General features: G+C 31.7%; 1 protein-coding gene across 1 annotated transcript in view; it reads left to right on the forward strand.

Moving 5' to 3' along the window:
* The window catches only part of LOC134693219 (multifunctional protein CAD-like), a 58773-nt gene that overhangs the window by 18610 nt on the left and 24771 nt on the right, over positions 1-15392 (forward strand). Inside the window, exons 16-29 of the mRNA XM_063553960.1 lie at positions 1958-2095; positions 2694-2944; positions 3801-4047; positions 5489-5587; positions 6180-6281; positions 7154-7276; positions 7712-7894; positions 10224-10442; positions 10704-11054; positions 11356-11460; positions 13431-13673; positions 14078-14159; positions 14569-14735; positions 15157-15321. Coding sequence (XP_063410030.1) covers positions 1958-2095; positions 2694-2944; positions 3801-4047; positions 5489-5587; positions 6180-6281; positions 7154-7276; positions 7712-7894; positions 10224-10442; positions 10704-11054; positions 11356-11460; positions 13431-13673; positions 14078-14159; positions 14569-14735; positions 15157-15321 — 2475 coding nt within the window. The remainder of the gene's footprint in view (positions 1-1957; positions 2096-2693; positions 2945-3800; positions 4048-5488; positions 5588-6179; positions 6282-7153; positions 7277-7711; positions 7895-10223; positions 10443-10703; positions 11055-11355; positions 11461-13430; positions 13674-14077; positions 14160-14568; positions 14736-15156; positions 15322-15392) is intronic.

Consider the following 15392-nt stretch of genomic DNA (forward strand, 5'->3'; position numbering starts at 1 on the left):
ATTTGGTTTTGATATTCCAGTTATATACAATTTATTCCAAATCATTGGCAATGTAACATTCTTTAAATCCAGTAAAGAAAAAAAACTGTTAACACGGAATTAAAATCTTTAAAATAGGCACAATGTGATACTTGTGACCTGTACACCATCTACATGGTTTCCACATTTTAATCTACTTTAGTGGGCTCAAATCAATAAAGTACTTCCTTTCAAGTCATGCATGGTAAAAGTTTACTTCTCCTTTGACAAGTTTATTGCGTTTCTGATAAGTGTTTGCAGAACATGAATAAAAAATATTAATTAAAAACTGTGACAAAGATTCCAACTTTGTACATTCCAAGTGTAACGGTATATTAACATGTATTTTTTATTAAATTATATTTATTCACCTAAAATATCCAGTAATATTTACTGCTGAAGTTAAATCAATCCAACGAGCATTGGTACAATGATAAGAGATGTAATTTTGATTGATTTTTCCAAGGACTCTTCACGTCATTATCGGGAAACGAAGTGTGTTCTAACGTCTGTCAAATATGAAATCGATTTTGTCAAGTCATTGGGCATTTATTTTCACACAGGATCGTATGTAACATTATGCACATAGGAAAAATAACAGACCACCGGCGCAATCTCTTTGACAATTGTATTTTCCTCTTTTAAACAAGACGAAACAAGTCTACAGATTATGTTTGCTAACATCCCGTTGGAAACAAAAACAATGTTTAGACCTAGTATTTCGTACTTCCGGCCGTAATGGCTTTATCACATGTTAGTCACATGTTTCACGTATGACCGGAAATGATTAGAACTTAAGGACAAAAACAATTTTAATAAATAACTGGACTTCTGTTTCGTGTGAAATGTAATGCATAACGATAACGTAATTTTCTTACTTAATTATTACGAAGATCAAAACAAGAATGTAAATCATCTCTGATTTACCTGTTTGAACATCTCGAGAGAGTTCATATTTGCATATTGTTTTTAAGAATTCTATTACAACAAAGCAGATTACATCATCTAAAAATTGCGTTACGAAATCAGACACAAAAATCATGCCACTGTTCTTACATCTGCTACATAAATACTTATAGTTCTCGGCATTTTCTTCTCACTATTCTTATTGGTCGATGTTTTTTGTTATTTGAAAGCAAAAGTTACGAATTTGCCGGTGACGATTATCTATAAATCAGTCAGCGTTATGCTCTTCGGAAGCAAAAAGTAACGCGAGAAACGACACAAAAATACGGTTGTAGAATCTTTGAAATTCGTATATTTTGAAAAAATTTTCTAGGGAAGAGTAGCATACACTTGCATGACTTGTATGTTGATAAAAATAATTGCATCTTTAGATGTAGTTACAACTTTTCTTACAGTAATTCACATTTTATCACTTTTCTATAGTTATAGGAAACGGAGCCCAATAGCAAATTATGATCCATATATATATATATATAGCAAAGCAAAATCCAAGGAATCTAGACAGTTTATATCTACAGTTACAATTTCATGTAATGATTTGTCATTCCATAATTCTAATGATTATTATAAGGAAGTTTTGGCTTAATCACCAAATAGCACTGGCAAAGTTCAATTTGGTATTGCATTTTATTTGTGGAGGTGCTTGAAACATTTTCTTTCCAATGTTTCCAAAAAGTTGGGTACCTCATCATCTGAACGATATAAATTTTGTATATGGTAAATTTTCTTCATCCCTAATATAGATATGTTAATTCAGTCTTTTCTTTTATGATTCATTTATCTGTTTATTTTCATTATATCAAATATGATGTCAGTAAAATACTTAGATGTTTTCAAAGTTACAGGTTAATTTTAATGGGGTTGAAACCATGTGAAACAGAAAAGTTCATAGAAATATTAATTTTCATGAATATTTTGAGTAGACGTGGACTTAGTTTATGAATTAATACCTATCATAATTAATTAATTTCAGATTGGTAGTTCTATGAAGAGTGTGGGAGAAGTGATGGCCATTGGTAGGAAGTTTGAGGAAGCATTTCAGAAGGCTTTACGTATGATGGATGAGAAGGTTGTAGGATTTGACCCCTACAAGAAAAAAGTATCAGAGGCTGTAAGTCATGTTTAGTAAATGATGGTTAACTAGTAACAAGTTAGGTCCTTGCATTCGTGGATTAATTTTCCTACCTTCAGACAACAAGTATTGAGGAAAGCATTACCATATACATAACATGTTGCTACAAACCTTCAAATGAAAAAAAAAATATAGCTGACAATGCAGTACAGACTTTACTCATTTTTGAAGGCCATACCATGACCTATAGTTATTAATTTGTGTCATTTTGGTCTCTTGCGGAAAGTTGTCTCATTTGCAATCATACCATATCTTCTTTTTTTATACATGCACAATTATCCATTTAATCCACATTGTATATGGCAAGATTGACAATCAAAAATGAATTATAGCTGCTAAATGACACTAGTTTTTACTTTAGAATATGACTGTTTTTAGTCTATTTCAAATCCATAATAAATACTTGTGGCTACACAGGGTATCAATTTTCACACTTCATTTTAAAAAATACAATATATGTATTACACATAGTAAAAAAGATGAACAATTTGAATAAAGTCGATGACCCCAATGTAAACTAAAGGACATATGAATGTTTGACTATAAGTTAACATTTTGAATAATTATATTTTGACAGGATTTACAGAACCCAACAGACAAGCGGATATTTGTTTTGGCGGCAGCTATTAGAGCTGGGAAAAGTATTGATGAACTATACAGACTGACAAAGATAGATAAATGGTTCCTCTACAAGTTTAAAAATATTGTTGATCACAACACTAAACTAGAAGAATTTGCTGGACGAGGACAGGAAATCTCACATGATCTGATGCTGAGAGTTAAACAGCTGGGTTTCTCAGATGAACAAATAGCGAGAGCTATTAAAAGGTATGGACATATAGGTTCATTATCAAAGATGTTTCAAAAGGTCATGTATTAGCAAAATCAAAATCAATAGCAGTAATGTGTTTAGATGTATTGTTGATCACAACACTAAACTAGAAGAATTTGCTGGACGAGGACAGGAAATCTCACATGATCTGATGCTGAGAGTTAAACAGCTGGGTTTCTCAGATGAACAAATAGCGAGAGCTATTAAAAGGTATGGACATATAGGTTCATTATCAAAGATGTTTCAAAAGGTCATGTATTAGCAAAATCAAAATCAATAGCAGTAATGTGTTTAGATGTATTGACACCACTGGTTCATCTTATAAGGCCAAAACAAAATATATGTCTGTTTCCTGATTTCGACTATATCTGACTCAAAACCCCGACCCTAGATCTTTTTAATTAATTTTGAAAAAAAATCATTTCCGGTCTGTTCCATATCCGTATCTTACTATGCCTAAACACTCAATATGGCTGCTCCCAGGTCAAATGTGCTACAATTAAGGTTTAAAAAATGTCGGCACTGGGAGGATAATTCAATTAAAGCTTCTTTAAAGAGATTAAATCATTTTGGGTACAGGACCCTAACCAACATGACATTTAACTGACTTCAAATCTGACAGGGAGTGCAAAATTTTGTTTTTTTTAAATCATGACCTACCGACCCTGATTTATTTTTCTTGGCATCAGGAAACAGATATATATTGTTTTTTGGCCTAAACAATCTTTGATTAGTATCAAACTTAGAATAACCACAGGTCGTTAATAAAATCATTTAACCTTTGGTGAATGAAGTCCCTGTGAACAATTGTAAAATGGAAATAATATATTAAAAGATAATTTGTACTTGTAGTTCTGACCTTGTGGTGCGTAAGATGAGACAGGAAATGACTATAACACCTTACGTCAAACAAATCGACACAGTAGCAGCAGAATGGCCCGCCCAGACAAACTACCTCTATCTGACATACAATGCTGCTGAGCATGATCTGGCCTTTGATGGAGGATTTATCATGGTGATAGGGTCTGGCGTGTACAGAATAGGGAGTAGTGTGGAGTTTGATTGGTGTGCTGTTAATTGTATTACTACACTTAGGGAGGTATGTATTAGTGTGGCATTGTATATCATGGTGATAGGGTCCGGTGTGTATAGAATAGGGAGTAGTGTGTAGTTTGATTGGTGTGCTGTTAATTGTATAACAACACTTAGAGAGGTATGTATTAGTGTGTCATTTTATATATGTTCCGGACCATATGAGTATTTGGACCATACGCGTATGGTCGGACCATATGAGTATTATACTCGTTTGGTTATTAACGGGCCGGACCATATGAGTATTTCGACCAAATAGGTATTTTTTTCAAAAATACAATAGAAATAAAACAATAAACTTTATCTTAAAAACAAATGTGTTTACAAAAAAAAAGTATAAGTTTTACATTTCAAAAGCTACATAAACATTAAATATTGATGCCACAGTCAGTTGATCTTAGTTTTCATCGCTAATTGTATTCGTGTATACGTTTGTATATTTCGAATTACCTTCACACGGTACCATACATGTAGCTTTTCTGCGATTGCTTGTTTTAGATCGAAAATGTCCAACTCTAGATTTCCAATATCGTAAAATGAATATTACAGATCAAATCAAATAAAGGCAGTGGCTATTTCATAGCTCTTAAATGCTATTTTACCGGTCTTATAATTAAGATTAGAATAGAAATATAGAAATAAAGAATAGAAAAAAATAAAGAAACATACACTTTTAATATTTTACTTATCAAAAATGTCTTAAAAAATATCATGATCTTTAAATAAATATCATGATCCTTGCCGGTGATGTAACCTACTTTAAACAATAAAATTCCTTTAACAATATGTTCATTTGATTTTGACATCTTCTTATAATTGTACTTACAAATAGTAAGTATTATTAACTGTGTGAAACTGTTTTTTTTTTAATAAGTTGTTTTGATATTAAATTACATATTAGTGACGTAACAACCAGAAGGGTCACACCAAATAAAGAGTTTAAAAGTATACGTGTTGGTTACCCCGACCATACGCGTATGGTCGGACCATATGAGTATATACCCATATGGTCATGACCATACATGTATGGTCCAGATACTCATATGGTCCGGAACATATATAAAGGTGATAGCTATATATAAAAGAGAAGATGTAATATGATTGCCAATGAAACAACTCTCCACAAAAGACCAAATGACACAAATATGGTATACTATACTGTTCTTATTCATAAACCAACTGAATTGTCACAGACTCATGAAGTCTTCTATGGAAAATGGGAGTTTCTACTAGACACAAAGGTAGTTCCTTGACCAACAACTTTTTGTAAGCTTTATTTACAGGACATCTAGAAAAAGAAGTGAAGTAGATTTGAATTTCAAGAGATAAAAAGTCAATGAAATAATGGGATATTTTCTAAGAAATACTATTTAATGCAGTAATATAAAAATATTTGTTTTATATTGACTACTGACCATGTAGTATCAGACTATATATTATATTTACAGATGGGACATCAGACCATTATGGTAAACTACAATCCCGAGACCGTTAGTACTGACTATGATATGTGCGACAGATTGTACTTTGATGAAATTTCATTTGAGGTTAGTGTTACAAAATGTTGGATTTATTTTGAAAATAATTTATAAAACTGGAAACTCTGATTGCCAGAGGGTATTTACTCTTTTAAGTCTTTGATTTTTTAAACTTTTCTTTTTTTGCAAATTGAAGTTAGTTTACTTATTAGTTTTCATTATAAATGAGGAGACTATTTTTCATGAGAAATTTTATCCCTAGATATAATAGATTTACAAAAATAGACAGACAACATAGATCTTTAAACATGCTTGAGATACTGTGGATTCATTTATTTTCGTGGATACCAAATTTCATGGATTGATGAAAACTTGCATACTCGTGGATTTGTAAATTCATTGTTTTGGCAAATTCTGCATAATTTTACATTCCTTTAACAAATCAGTATTTCTTTGAACATTTAAATTCGTGGTTCCCCTGTTCCCACGAAATCCACGAAAATTGATATCCAACAAATATTAATGAATCCACAGTAATATATATTCATAAAACAAAAACTGTTATTGGGTTGCTGTCTCGTTGGTAAATACACAACCTCTTTTCTTCTCACATGTATTTGAAATGAATATGACTACTGATTTCATCCATCTATCATTGTAGACAGTAATGGATATTTATAACCTTGAAGATCCAGATGGTATCATTTTGTCTGTTGGAGGACAGCTACCTAACAATATTGCCATGCAGTTACATAGGCAACAGGTAAGATGGTCTGTGGAGAGGTACTTTACTTATGATTTTGAAGATTTTGATCGAATAATTTAAAGGTTTTCAAATTAGACAAATGTTTAAAATTTTATTTTGAGTAATTAAGATGCTCTTTCACAAAAATTGGAAAACCAAGTACATAAGCAACTGATAAGATGTGGTGTTGGAGAAAAGTTTGGTATTGAAAACAAAAATCTTATTGTCGCACAAAGTCATTAGAAAATTTCATTCAGACAAGCTGTTTGAACAAACAAAAGTGACTTATACTTTATCTGAGTTTGTAAATGTCCTTTCAACAATAAAATGTTAGGTGAAACAATATTTACAAAATGCAATTTCTGCCACTTCTATGATGGTATATTTCCAGGTCCAATTTATCATTTTTCTGAGGCAACGTACAGACCAAATGTGCATAAAATTTTGTCATTATTTAAGTAAAGGAGTTTAAGTGATGAAATATTAAGTTTTCAAAATACTATAAATGATATAGACTTGATATTTTCTGCCTCCTTACCAAGCAAACAGCATTTGAAAATAGGGGCAGGTTAGAGCACAAAATAATCACAGCTCTTTTCTGCCTCCTTACCAAGCACACAGCATTTGGAAATAGGGGCAAGTCAGAGCACAAAATATTAATAGCTCATTGAAATTTGAGTGTCATAATTTAAATTAAATTTATTAATATATGAGGGGCGCAAAACATGTCACAAACAACCCCTTTCAAAGAGTGTATATAGTGAGTTGGTAAATTCAAATGGCTCTAAAACAGAACCATAGTACTTTGTGATAAGAGGTTGTGCTAATACATTTTCGACATCACTATAGTGTTGATGTAATGTTACCATATACAACATATGTATTTTTAGGCCAGGATACTAGGGACTTCACCAGAGTGCATTGACAATGCAGAAAACAGATTTAAATTTTCCCGTATGTTGGACAACATGGGTATACAGCAGCCCCTGTGGAAGGAACTTACTGATTTAGAGGTCAGTGTATTATCCAATACTCTAAAATTCAAAATGTTGGAAAAAGTTTAATAGAAGTTAAAAAGATTAGGAAAAAATGAAGATTATTATAGACCCAAATATAACATAAAATGATTCACTTATAAATATTTTCAATTGTGATGTCATGATAAAAGGCATCCATGCATGATGACATCTCAAAGAAAGAACACATCATTTTGCAAATCATTGTAAAAGAAAGATTAAGTCTAGTGCAATACATGTACAATATTTATCCACCGTGGACATAAATTTTGGCGAGTCTCACATTTCAAATATAAAAATTCAATTGTCTGGAGTTACTAAAATGTTTTAAACACTTGATTCAGTTGTGGAATCTACAAAATGTATCTGATATAGGAGTTTTAGGATTTATTTGCAAAAGCAACAGAAGTTTTATAATAATTTCTTTTTCAGTCTGCAATCACGTTCTGTGAGAATGTTGGTTACCCTTGTCTTGTGAGACCATCATATGTACTGAGTGGGGCGGCTATGAATGTAGCTCACTCTAGCAGTGAACTCAAGGCGTACCTGTCTCAGGCCTCAGCCTTGTCTAAAGATCATCCTGTAGTTATCTCAAAGTTCATACTAGAAGCAAAGGTAATCTAACTTTCAATTAAAACTTTGCATTAGTTGTAGAGAATGGAGAAATATGATATACATATAAATTTTTATTGGACGGAATTTAAATTTAAAAACAATAAGACTTAATATGTTTTGAGATTATAATCTAAAATTGAGAATGGAATTGGGGAATGTGTCAAAGAGACAACAACCCGACCATAGAAAAAACAACAGCAGAAGGTCACCAACATGTCTTCAATGTAGCAAGAAATTCCCGCACCCGGAGGCGTCCTTCAGCTGTCCCCTAAACAAATATACACTAGTTCAGTGATAATGAACGTCATACTAATTTCCAAATTGTACACAAAAAACTAAAATTAAAATGATACAAGACTGACAAATATATACAGTAAATATTTGGCATTTATGTTGTATAGACCACACAGTTGAAGACACAAAATAGGGAATGGAAAATTTGACTAGATCAATTGAACAGAACTTTTTCATACTATATTTTAAAAAAACAAGTCTGACATTTTCTATAAACAACTTTTAAAATTCAAGCTTTTTCCCATAAATTTGTTATGTTCAAATACATCACAGTGAGGACTGATTGCTCAATGAAGTCATTTACCAGGATTTAATTGGATGTTAATAATTCTTGATTGAATAAATGATGTTAATAATTCGTTAAAAAACAACTCGAGATTGGTCTATTGTAGTATGACTTCAATGAAACTCTTAGTAAATTATTTAGGAACTCTGTAGTATAATCTAGAATTTTATTCTACCGTAGATACTCGCTTATAAGTCGGATGTTTGGTAGTAAAATTCAGAACCCAGAGAGGGGTACCGACTTATAAGCGAGATCTAGAGACCAGAGGAAAAATCCAAGCTCGATAAAAGTGGTCAGGAGTGAATTTCCTGGTCAAAACTACGTTGGTGATTACCAAACCTACATAAATCCCTATATTGAAAGTTTTTGGCGAAAATAAATGACTACAATACTGTCTTTGTGTTTTATTTGTTCTCTGTTAACCTTTTTCTGACAATTTGTGTTGAATATGCCGACTGTTTCCGGTTTGTGTATTGATTTTCATGGTCAAGTGGTTTGTGCATAAACCCAAAAGAAAGAGCCAAGAACCAAAAATGTAAACGAGATTACAATGTACCAACTATGTAAAAGGATGTATTCAGTGGAGTTATTGTGTCATTGTTTTGATATAATGATATCAATTCAATACTTATAAATCATACAATAATAAAAAATAATTTTGATAGTCATTCCTAAGATCAAAATATTATTCATTAAAATGTCTCAGGTAAACACAAAGATTACAAAATTAATTGGCAAGCCAATATAATCCATTGATAACCCCTAATTAAGAGACAATGAGTTGTATTCACTAAAGGTGTGAAAAATATCAGTGATAGGTGAACAGATGACACTAATGAGTTGGGAGGTATTTTAATATAAAGTTGATTAGCTTCACTTAATTTTTTTAATCCTTTAATCATCACAATATAAAAAGAATTATGAAGTCTACATGCTTCTTTAACACTGAGTTATGTGTGCTGGGAAAAATATTGATTGACTTAAAAAAAAATTAGGTTCATATTGGTTTATGTTTGCTTTTCTCAAACAATAGGTTGTTAGTCATACCCTACAAAATCATTGATGCATTAAGTAAACAACACATGGCCAATCTGTAATCAAACAGTGAACAAAACAACAGGAATAAATACATCTTTATTATTAAAAGCTATATAAATTATCAACATCAACTAAATTCAAATCAAACAAACATTCATGCAGAAAATGAATATAATTCCTGTATTTGCATTGGTTTTACCGGCGTTCTGTAACTGTCAGCTGCAAAAAAATGTCCCAATTTTGTCCGACTTATACGAGGGTCAAGACTAAATCCTCAGAATTTGGAGCTGAAAAGGGCATCCGACTTATAGTCGGATCGACTAATAGGCGAGTATCTACGGTATTGTTTTCTAATTTCTTATAATTTAATTTTGTATGTAACACGTCTTCTGATTGGCTGACGTTATTTTGTTATGAGCCCATAGACATAATTTAGTCATGTGACCGTGACGTCATCAACGTTTTTTCATGGTTTTCTACAGTTTAAAATGGAATTTAGAATTAAATTATAAGAAATGACTAATATTTTTTTTGTCTATTCGAAATAACATAAAAAATGTGGTGCACACTGTTAAATAACCCGCTACGAGTGTTATCCGGTGTGCACCACATTTTTTATGTAATTTTTTCATAGACAGAAAAAATATTACAGTCATTCCTTAATGAGATGCTCCAGATTATTCTTAATACAAACAAATACATTTTTAACAGGAAATAGATGTCGATGCTGTAGCTTCTGATGGTGAAGTTATTTGTATGGCTGTCTGTGAACATGTAGAAAATGCCGGAGTCCATTCAGGGGATGCAACTCTTGTCACTCCTCCACAAGATTTGAATGAAGAGACATTAGCAAAGATAAAAGTGATTTGTTGTTCCATAGGAAGAGCTCTAGAAGTTAATGGACCTTTTAATATGCAACTCATTGCAAAGGTAAAAACTTAATGGTTATATGTTAGAGTTGAATGCATCTTTTTATAGAATGATGATTGTTAAAAATTGTAATAGTAAGACATCTTGTGATGAATTTCAGCCTTGTAACACACCTGTACTGGTTATAGAAATCAACATTTGTCAGCTGAATGTGTAACTTCATTTTGAGATCAGTTAGTAAATTGTATAAAAAAATGCATCTGAAATTTTGTAATGGAATTTTTTTTAAGACTTACAACACATATCCATTTTGTTTTCCAGGACAATCAGTTGAAGGTCATAGAATGCAATGTCAGAGTGTCAAGGTCATTCCCATTTATTTCAAAAGCATTGGATTATGACTTTATTGACACAGCAACCCGAGTAATTATGGGTGAACCAGTTGAAGTAGTAAATGTATTGTATGGTTGTGGTAGAGTGGCTGTCAAGGCACCAGTCTTCTCATTTTCTCGTCTCCATGGTGCTGATGTGTTGCTAGGAGTTGAAATGGCTAGTACCGGAGAGGTAGCCTGCTTTGGAGAAAACCGTTATGAAGCTTACTTAAAGGCTTTGATGAGCACAGGCTTCAAAATTCCAAAGAAAAATATACTTCTGTCCATTGGCAGCTTTAAGGTAGGCATATTTAAAACAAAGTTCCTTTGTATATTATGTCAGCCAAATTTGGGTTTCTCTTGTACTCATGAAAGTCAACAAAAATTGGTATCCAACAAATGATAATGAATCTACAGTATACATACATAGTGAAATGGTGATAGATACATTTATAATAAATCCTCAAAAACAAGCTTAAGTATAACACAAATTAAATTGTGTTTGACAATAGTTTAAAGCTATTAGATTGGGATAAATATTTTGCGCAAAAATGACATATATTCAAAAGTTTGCTTTAATATGTTCTACCTATATTTTATAGGACAAGACTGAATTATTACCAGCAATTAAAAACTTGGAACAGATGGGTTATAACCTATATGCTAGTATGGGAACAGCTGATTTTCTCTCAGAACATGGAGTGAAAGTAAGTACATATTAAACTTCAAATTTATTCCTGGAAACAGCTTTTTTTCTCAACTTAAAAGTAAAATAAAAGTGAATGACCTAAGACCTGCATTTAAATATATTGCAGATTTATTTATTTAGTGGATATTGAAATATAGTGAATAAAGGACAAATTATAATTTAGCCAATACAGTCGATTCCACTTAATTGCATACCGCTTAATAGCATAATTCGGTTAATTGCATACTTTTCTCCTGCACAAAACCATTTCCCATTCACCTAATGTTAAATTGTCCGGTTATATGCATAGCCTTACAAGTGGCATTTCGGTTTATTGCATAGAAAATAATCGCCAGCTAGATATGCTCAGTTAAAACTGACGAGATTTTTGACCGGAAACGGCAATTTGGTAAGTATATTTTTCTTGAATGCATCATAATTTTCCTTATTATTTCACATTTACTTGTGTGTTATTCAAATAAAGTTTTAAAACAGTACCTTTCGTGTTTATATGATTATAGAAAAGGCCTCGATGTGTACACAGGTAAAGTTTCCCATATTCTATTTTAAGCCTCGAGGTCATAAAAATGTCAATCAGCTGATTGTTGTAAAAACACAATCATTCTATGATCTTCTATCTCAAAAGGTGTTAATTATTGATTGGATTTCAAACATTGTTCATAGATTATATTTTGGGTGAATTTTTAAAACATTAACGCCTGCTAATTATCGATCATTATCCAATGTGTAATTTCGTAATTCAGCTTGGGTGATCTACATTTATGTTAAATATTACAGGGCATTTATATATGGTTGAAGAATTTTATACATCAATCTTTCCTTTTTAATATTTTTCTAAAAAGAAAATTAACTTCTGATTATTATATTTTCTCACTTTCAACACTCGTGTCCAGCAAATAACCCGTGCATGGCCCCATCACCTGTTAACTGCTTTGCATAAACGAAACTAGCGGTGTTAAAGTAACAGTGTCACATCACTGTGTAATTGGTAAATACTGAATATCAAAGGCAGTTCATTACACAATTATTGTTTACAATGATTATAAACTGTGTAGTATTGTTAAACAGTTTGTTTTAAACAAAGCGTAACAATTTAATTTGTACATCCGTGTCATAGAAACAAATGTATTTTTAGAACAATTTTATTATCGTATCTCAGGTAAAGGAAAAGTCGGTACATAAATAAACAAAAACAAAATGTGTTTATAAACTTTATTGAAAGAATATACAATGAAATACAATGTAAGACAGTAGACAAATAACTTTTATTAGAATAAATAAGCATTCATTATGTTGTAAGTGGACTATGGACGTACATCTTTCTTCTTTGCTGATCTGCACTATCGATGTCATTTGACTCCGTAATTTGTCATTTCGGATATAAGCATACTCCGCTTTATTGCATAATTTCGTCTGACAAATAGGCTATGCAAATAACCGGAATGTACTGTACTTGATTTCATTGTTTTGACAATTTTTTTAATACAAGCCTTATCGTAATGTGTACTTTTGCTGTCAGAACACTTGCATTAATGGTTTGCCTCATCATGAAAAACACAAAAAAAGTTTTCCACTAGAATAATAATGACTTCACAATTCGGGATCAACAACACTTTTTTCGAAATTCTGTAAGTTTGAACTCTGCTTGTTTAATTCGGTGTGGTGATTGCGTTTAACTCCAATCTTAATTGAAATAATTTCCAGTTTTCCTGCTGAACGTTAGTGCTTCTCTTTGTTTCCCTCCGCCAATAAAAGCTTGCAGCATGAGAAAATTATTAATGCTGAAAGCATCAATGTAGTTTTTTGCCAACTATAAATCTTCAATGATTTTTATTCAGCTTAGATATAACCAAAAAGAATATAACATTACTAAGTTACAAAGACACATTATAGCTCAAACATGTAGTCAAAACTATTGTTTTATGAAGTTTATCTGTGGTTTAAAACAAACATCTATTTTCACTACAGATACAAGGTGTAGATTGGCCTTATGAAGATACTGGTGAATGCAGAAATGGTGGTGAACAGAGGACCATAGCAGACTATCTAGCTGACAAAATGTTTGACTTGGTTATTAACCTACCGCTGCGAGGGTCAGGATCACAGAGGGCGTCGTCATTTGTTACCCAGGGGTATAAGACCAGAATGATGGCTGTGGGTTACTCAGTACCATTGATAACTGATGTCAAATGTACTAAACTTATCATTGAGGTAGGTTCCTTTTGAATTTTGCCAGGTAGGATTAATTAGATTTATAAAGCATATTAGCTTCAAATTCTTTTCTTAAGAAACATACAAATTATGAAAAACCAACTTCAACCAGTCTGATTTTTTAATTTTTTTATATCTGAGAATACTAAAGCTATGATTATCATCAATCTTTTTTGTACAAATCTTAAAGTTCTTCAATTCTTTCATGAAAGATTTCTAAGAAATTCACTATTGTCAAAACATCATCAACAATTCCAATTACAAAACAACAGGTGGATAAAGAAGATGTTGGATTTTACAAATTAATAATTTAAATCAATTAAGAGATGACTATTTGCTTTAAGTGATATGGATATGCTCAGATTTGATGGTTTTTAAAAGAAAAGGTGCTGATATTATTTCAGGCATTACGTAGATTAAAAGGTGCCCCTCCACTTAAGACACACATAGATTGTATAGCATCACACAGAGTAGTGCGACTACCAGGTAATGAAAGATATTTTAATAAGAATAATCACTTTGAATGGTAATTTTATTTTATTTTAATTTTAATTTTTATCTGTCAAGTAAAGAAAAAATAGAGCTAAAGTGTACTGTCAGTAAAAAAGTTTGTCCAGACTAATTAATAAATTGGTCATCAAAAGTTACCATGTGACCATTTATTATGAATGAATACACCTTATCACTAATCCCGGCTGACCCGCCCTCTTGAACTTTTGCCGTCAAGTCAAGATAGTTTGTTCTGTTACGTCAAAATTTTACGGGAACCTGTGTGATATTCAGTAATGGTGGACAAATAGCGATAAGGTGTATTGACTACAAAAATTGAGTTGATTAAAAAAGGGTTAGACCCAGTTGACTTCTCCAATAAAACAATATTTATCTGAACTTTCAGGTCTCATTGATGTCCATGTTCATGTTAGAGAACCAGGAGCTACACATAAAGAAGATTTTGCTTCAGCAACTGCAGCAGCTCTAGCAGGGGGGATAACTCTCATCTTAGCTATGCCTAATACTAATCCTCCAACAGTGGATGATCAAGCATTTGCAATAACTCAAAAGGTAAGTAAAAGTAATTAAAGATAAATTATTTTCATTATGGAATTTGTTTATTTTCTAATAAAAAAATCAAAAAATAAAAATTAATTTTATATTTAAAAAGTTTGAGTGGGTTGACTCTTCCCTTTATTTAATGATGTTTATGATAGTGTTGTAATCAATCATTTCCAATCAGAATGAAAGTTGTTTGAAAGTATGAATGGAAGACGTTTAATAGATGAACCCTTTAAAGCATGATATTTTTAGATTGCTGTGAAAAAGATTATGAATTTCTATTGTTATACAGTTGTCAAACTCACTAAGACAAGATAGTTCTGAAATTCTAGCAATCAATTTGTTAATCTATGTATTTATGACAGAAATTATGATACATCAATCCAATTACAAGTAGGCAGAATATATATTTTTTTCTTTAATATTTCAGTGTGCTAAACAAGGTGCTCGTTGTGATTATGGTATATTTGTTGGAGCCAGTAGTACCAATTACAGCACATTACCTCAGATTGGTGGGAAAGCTGTAGCATTGAAGATGTACCTGAATGATACTTTTACAACACTGAAACTAGATGACATATCAATATGGATGAAGGTAGGATACTGCAAATTAGGAAATTATTGTGCATTTATTATTGCAATTTTTGAAGAATGGACAAAATGCAA

Source organism: Mytilus trossulus, chromosome 12, assembly GCF_036588685.1.
Source record: "Mytilus trossulus isolate FHL-02 chromosome 12, PNRI_Mtr1.1.1.hap1, whole genome shotgun sequence".
In the NCBI taxonomy this organism is placed as follows: Eukaryota; Metazoa; Mollusca; class Bivalvia; order Mytilida; family Mytilidae; genus Mytilus; species Mytilus trossulus.